This window comes from Eutrigla gurnardus, assembly GCF_963514095.1.
Source record: "Eutrigla gurnardus genome assembly, chromosome: 11".
NCBI lineage: Eukaryota > Metazoa > Chordata > Actinopteri > Perciformes > Triglidae > Eutrigla > Eutrigla gurnardus.
In genome coordinates, this window is record NC_139925.1 from 16418040 (window position 1) to 16425129 (window position 7090).

General features: G+C 44.4%; 1 protein-coding gene across 1 annotated transcript; it reads right to left on the minus strand.

Annotated features, from left to right (window-relative positions):
* Nucleotides 1-214: 214 nt before the first annotated feature.
* cyp26c1 (cytochrome P450, family 26, subfamily C, polypeptide 1) lies at nt 215-5291 on the minus strand (the record flags this gene model as incomplete). Its single annotated transcript, XM_084021161.1, is given in 7 exon segments — nt 215-645; nt 1839-2249; nt 2797-2955; nt 3346-3621; nt 3948-4172; nt 5056-5270; nt 5273-5291. Coding segments are annotated over 7 exon segments (1650 nt in total). The 3' UTR covers nt 215-300.
* Nucleotides 5292-7090: the final 1799 nt, after the last annotated feature.

Sequence of the window (7090 nt, forward strand, 5' to 3'; positions counted from 1 at the left end):
TGAAGGACTGAAGAAGAAAATAATTGCTTTAAAAATCTGTAAATCATGTTGATGATTCTGCATTGGAAAATGCTGCAGGTGTACATATGAGGTGGTAAAAGGGTGTGGTACAACAGAAGGTGATTTTTTTTAAGTTTGGACCCAACGGCTGAAAAGATGATGACGTGCTCCAAACCAGAAATGTAAACGCCTGCTTTATACACCATCCGGCTTGGAGAGTGTTTCCAGAAGCAGATTGATGGCCACTTGGGTGAGTTTTTTGGAAAGTCTGTGAGACTCACTGTGAGACTGTGTTCGTATCTAAAGGGGGTAGTTGTACGTGAAATGCACATGTAGCCCGTTTACCGGGTGAACTATCGGTACTGTCTGCATCTTGGGAAAATTCTCCGTGGCCAGAGTCCATTTGCATGTTCCGATCAGCTCCACAGCCAGAGTCTTTAGGATGATCTGTGCCAGTTCCTTCCCTACACAGCTCCGCACGCCACCACCGAACGGCACGTAGCTGAACCGGGCTGACCGACTCTCTTCCCGGTTTGGGCCAAACCGGTCTGGGTCAAACAGCTCTGGGCTCTGAAAGACCGCCGCGGTCTCATGGGTGTCCCGGATGCTGTACATTACACTCCAGCCCTTGGGGATCTGGTAGCCCTGTGGAATGAGGACAGAAATCTATACATATAAATAAGGATTCTTTTTACTGAATATTTTGGTCCATTTCTATGTATAAAATCACCACAAAAACTAACATTTTAGAAGCTCTTTAATAAAATAATATAATAATAATAATAAAATGAATTTATATGATGGGACTGCAGCACGGGAAAAAAAATCAAAAATGTTTGTAAAAATTACAGGTAATGTTAAGTGCAAAAAATGCTAACTTGCCATGTGATTTTGAACTTTTATTTTTGGCTAAAACTAGGTGAATGTTATTATTTGCAATACATTTTGTCCACTTTTGTTACAACTTAATGTATTCATTCATTCATTCTGTTAACCCAGACCTCTTTATTACCTAATCCTAATTATTTCTGAGTATGGATTTGGGAGTATTGTCTCGGGTTTAGGAAGATGCACATGGATGCACAAGCATAATCACATTCTCAATACTGCAATTACTTCTCAGCTATAGAATTTATACCCTGAGAAAGAGGTGCGTAAATGGCATCGTGCACCACAATAGTATTCTGAGGGGTCCAGTGAGGGCAGGGAGGGGGCATGTAAGGACAAGGGATGAGGCCATGCCGGGGCACTTTCTCAGCAAAGGGCACGCAACTCTGTATGTCAATGTTTTTGTCTGTTAAAGTGCAGCAGAGCCTGCTTTATGACAAATGGACTCAAATAGAATACAATTGAATCAAGAATTTCTTTTACTTCATGCATGAAGAGCAAATTGAAGTTCTCACCAATCTGTTGACTCATTTTTGCTGGTAAAAAACGCAGAAACTCAGGCTGCTGATTCTCTACAAGTAGGTGCTGTGCTCTTGTCATTGGACCAATTGTACATAATCAACTTATAAGAAAGCATTAGTAGCCACACCAACCGGGTGGACTTCCCTAACCCTACGGCTTTGAAGGGATTCACATCATCTACAACTACTTAAATTAGTTCCTACATTTCCCACAATGACTTGACAGCTGCAGGAGGAAAAAAAGAGAAAAGGCTGGATATTGCATTTGAATGTGGATCTTTGGGTAATTTAAAACGTTGCATCTTATCTTTAAAACAACAGATGCCTTGTTCTGATCTGAGCCTATTAATCCCAGTAGAAGGAAAACCCACCCAAACATCATGCAGCATACATATGAATGGGATAATCCTGCCAGAGACATAAACTTACGTCTAATTCAAACGTCTGCAGGGCTGTCCGGTAACCACCGGAGACGGGTGGCAGGAAGCGGAGCACCTCTTTGACAACACAGTCAACGTAGCGGAGCTGGCTCAGCTTGTCCAGGCTAAGACATGGCATATGAGACTGTGACTGAGGAAAACCATCCCTGTGATTGTGGTGATTCTGACAACCTCCATTCAGCAGGCAGCTCGTCTCTGTGTCTGCAGCATCCTCCTCTTTCTGCATGGCGACACCTGATGGGCCGTGACTGCCATGGGATTCGTAGCCAAGGCCCTCGGCCTCCAGCTCGATTCTGGCCCTCTCCACCACCGCTGGATGGCGAAGAAATTGCAGAATTAGAGATGTGGAGGCGCTGGCTGTGGTGGAGTGAGCAGCAAAGATCAACTCTACTGCTGTTTCCTGCCAGGAAGGAAGTGGATATGTGGAATTATATCATTTCATCATTATTTACCAGTGAAGATTATTTTACTTGAAATTCACATTCAAAATGATTAGGCCATTGAACAAAAATTACTGAAAGGTTCTGCACTTATACCGTTGCAAAACTATTTTGGATGATAAAGAACTCAAATCAAAGAACCATTGTGTATAACTGCTGAAACCTCTTTTCTCTGTAAAGACCTTAAAAGACATGTGTAGCGTGTTAACATAGGATCAGCCTGCTCAACATCAGCCCAATAATCACTTGATCTTATGAAATTCTGTGTTGGGAGAAAATATGCTTTGCGTTACAAGCATAGGGCTTTTTTTTTTGTAATGTTTATGGTGAGCAATAGTCGACTTTTCTGTCCTCTTTTGTCTAGTATGATGCTTTGCACAACACGTGATTCTGAACTCTTACAGACACGTCACACGGTTCATGTAGTCTTGTATGTCTGTTTCTGACTCTTTCCAAATCCATTTTTTGTGAACCTTTGACATTAAATCTGAGTCTCCACTCTGGTACCTTGAGCTCCTGGATGCTGAGCTCCTGGCCGTGTTCCTTACAACTGGACAGTATGTAGTCGAAGGCATCGTGATATTCCTCGTCCGTCTGCTGCCGCGCCAGCTTTTCCTCAATGATTTTCTCCATGTTGGCGTGCAGGATTTCTCTGGCTTTTATCCCCTGGAGATGAACCCAAAAATGTCATTATTGGATTATATTCATTTAGTAGAAAAATGTCATTTGTAGAGAGCATTTCGTGATCCAACCACATCCTAGTTTTCTAATAACAGCAAAGAAAGATCATAATGGTCTTTTCCTAAAAGTGTACTGTTTCCTCCATCCTTGTTTCTCTCTCTCTCTCTCTCTCTCTCTGTTTGTCTGTTTCTGTTAAAATCTGAAACTGATTCTGCTTGTTCAATCCCCCAAATTCCACAGAACATTATTGTGAAAATGTCCTATTGTTTGTGATAGTGGCTCTTGTTTGAAGAAATTGACCCTGTGATGCTAGACAGATAATAGCCAGGTAAAACAGATGAATAAACTTGAGTTGGCTTCTTCATGCTCACTCACCTTGCGTAGCCCACTGAGTGGCGCGTCTATGGGGAGCGAGAAGAGGTTGTTCATCAGCTGCTCGAAGATTTTGGCCAAGTAAACTGTCCGCTCCTCCTCCATCTGCAGACCCAGCAGAACCCTGACCGCGATGCGGAATGTCAGGGACTTGGCAGCGCTGTAAACGTCGATGGCGCCTGGCTCCGAGCACCACTTGGCGATTTCCGACTTGACGACATCCTGCAGCCGGGGCAGGTATGACTCCAGAGCCCCCCGGCTAAACACTTTAGCCAGGATCTTAAAAGGGTTAAGGAAACAAAGAGAGAGGTGTCATAAAAAGTTATAACCTTGTACATGGCAGTCAACAACTTTCAATAAATAGTCACTGAAGCGGAGGAGAAGGTGGGGTGGGTCAGGACTTGAGACAAGTAAGGGAAACATGTAGAAGATATAGGAGAGAGGGTTGGGATAAGATGGAGGAAATGACATGATACAGAATTGAAGAGAGGATTGAAAGAATGTTTCTTTAAATGATGACTTACACTTTCCTCAATGTAATACTAATTGATAGCTTAATATAATAAACTATTGGTTACTGGTTATACATAGGCCCCCCTCCTTACTTTTCTCTTCCTCTTGTGCAGGTCTCCAATGGAGTTGACCAGGGTGTTGGGTCCCAGGATGATGCGGGTGCTCTGAGGCCACTGGGTGCACACCAGACTGTGCTCGCCCAGCAGGATCTTGCGGATGTTTTCAGCGCCCGTCACCCGGATGACGGGCTTCCCAAGGAGGTGGGTCTTAAACACGTTGCCGTGACGCTCTCTGCGTGAAATGTGGAAGTTGGAACCCTGCATGTATGTAGAGTACATTTGGATTACAAGTTTGTCAATTTCAGGCTTAACAATTTTAAAGTCCCTGTCCAGATGTCATTATTCAAAGGCCCAACACCTTGTTTGTTTGCTGTTTAGCAGGATAATGCAAAAAACTGTTTGGTAGTTTTGAAACACCTCTCCATGGGCCAAGGCACAAGGAGTTTTTTTTTTCACATGAGCTATTAGTTTCATGTTCTTTATTGTCATATGCACATAGAAATCATAGATCTTAGACTCCCTCCAACAATGTGTCCCTATGGGCATTTAATTGCTTTAGAATTAGAAGTTTTTAGCTAAAAATTAGACATTTTGGGGGAAGAGAATGAAAAAGAAGGTGAAAATAATGAGAGGCAGGAGGGGAAGAAAAGCAACACGCATCACGTGTGCTGTAACGAGGCGCTCAAACTGACGCCCATGCAGTGCGGAGCGGAGGGATAGTTGGAGGGACGGAGTCGAGGGATGAGTGAGTGCATTCCTCAATGTAGAAGAGGCAGGCGGAGAGGGAGGGAGAGCGAGAAGAGTAAGAATTGAACAGGAAACTTCTGTTTTTCCTCCGCAAGAAGGAATTACGCACAGGGCATCAAGTCCGCACACGTCGCATTAACAGCAGAACTGAGCCTGCACAAGTATCTGATCTTTTTTCTAAGGTTCCCGCGCCTTTACATCAATATTGCGATTGTTAAAGCATCTCCGTGGTTAACCCCCTTTTAATTGTCAAATTAAGCCCTCGTGGAATGGGCATCCACAAGTGATGAACAGAAATAAAGGACTACATCCAGACGCGCAGGAGGTTAACCTATAGTTTGGAACGCTTGTAAAAAATGATCGCAAAGTGCAGCCCAGACGTTGCAACGCTCACCTGGAACAGCCAGTGGAAAGTCTCCCCGACTAGCGGCCAGCCCATGGAGCCCTTCGGCAGCGGGAGGCTACTCTCTTTGTCCCGGGTCAGGCTCCAGCGGAGGCTCCACAGCTGCCGGGTCAGCACCAGCAGCAAGAGCGCGGACAGGACCGAGGTGAGCGCAGTGGCCAGGGCCGACAGCACCCCGAACTGGGCCAGGGGTAACATCTCCAACGAGCCGGTCCGCTTCCCAGCATCCACCTGTGTCTGTGCGTAAAGGCGCTTCTGCTCCGTCCAGTTTCTCTTCCCTCGTTTTCTTTTTCGTCGTCTTCTCCTCCGTGAACTCTGTCCAAATAAAAGAAGGCTGTATTAGCTCGGCGTGAGTGTGAGCTCCGCCCGACAAAGCGGAGAAAGAGGGAGAGTGAATCTGAACTCTTTCTGAACTCATCTCTGGAGACAAACAGTGGCCGAGAGCCGTTAGAATCAATTATGATAATAATCATTATCATAATAACAATGATCATACACGACATGCCTCCTGATTAATTTGGGGTTGAGGTTGGTATCACTCATCTAATTGTTTTATTATAATGCCCCAAAATCAAAGGAAGTCATCATTATTCTGCTATTTCAGCATGTACTTGTCTATGCTAAAGACCTCCAGACGCACCTCCAGAGGAAATAAATCATCGGACTGGGTGGATGCGCCCGCACCGACTCATATTTGACTCCGGATGAAATATGGGAGAAACGTGCTTCTCCCCTGTGAGGAAACTCCCTTCATTCCGCCGCACGCTGCTCCTTCAAAATAGCAGTAGCTGTCAACTATTCCAAATAGTTTTACAGGTTTACATGCGCCGGCTTGTCTATTAGGTTATGCGCCTTTATAGGTACAGTTCAGGGGGCTCAGCCACCCCCTAGGCGGGCCGAGGTTTATGGAGCAATGGCAATAAAGCTGGTTGTTGTTTCAAAAAAAAGCAGAAGAAAGGAGATTTGAATACAGTAGGCTGGAGTGGATAATCAAACTAGATGTGAGAGGAGAGGAGAGGACGACAGGATGAAAACAAAGTTGAACAAATTAGTCGCTCGCCCACTTCCACAGTCCGATATAGAAATGCGTCTTTCTTTATGTAATCAGATAGCAGACTTACCTCCAACCAGCAGTCCCGTCAGAAGGTGAGAAGGGGGGAAATCCGCGTGTTTTTAAGCAAAGTTTGTTTCTCGCCTTCTCCACCAGACCGGGGCTATTCCTTCACAATGAGCGGGCTGCGGGGGGTTTTATAGAAAAGGCTGCACGACATGATCCACCTTCAGCGGATGACGTTGGTCTGAATATGTTAAAGAGGCTCGTTCACCGCGCCAAGGAGAGAGAAATAAAAAAAAAAGGAAACAGTTTGGAGATCAGAGCAGAGCGGAGACGCAGCGGTGCGCTCCGGGAGAGAGACTGAGCGCATGGAGAGAGAGAGGGAGAGAGAGACTGTGTGTGTGTGTGTGTGTGTGTGTGTGTGTGTGTGTGTGTGTGTGTGTGTGAGAGAGAGAGAGAGAGAGAGAGAGAGAGAGAGAGAGAGAGAGAGAGAGAGAGAGAGAGAGAGAGAGAGACAGCAGCGGATGGAGGAAGCCAATCAGGTGGGAGCCGTTCGGATTTTGGCGCAGGTTTGAGTTCAGTATTTCAGGTTGGAGCCGCAGCTGCTGCGTCTGTCTGCGGTCTCTACGTATGAAGGTCCAGCCTAGAGAAACAACGTAGAAAGAAGAGAGTAAAATATAATCCAGATAGTTTAATTTGATATTGATTTTTGACGCAAAGACGTCTGAAATACGGTGCAATCATTATGTTTTTTTCCCTCATATATTTTTATGGAATGAGCCAAATATGAAATTAATGTAACAGAAATAGGCAATGTCTGAGCGTATGTCTTTTTTTAATAGATTTCCTGTGAATGGTGACATTAAGCTTGTTGCAAATCATTCATGAGACGACAAATGATAATAACAATAATATATAGTACATATATAAATATAATAATAATAATAATAATAATAATAATAATAATAATAA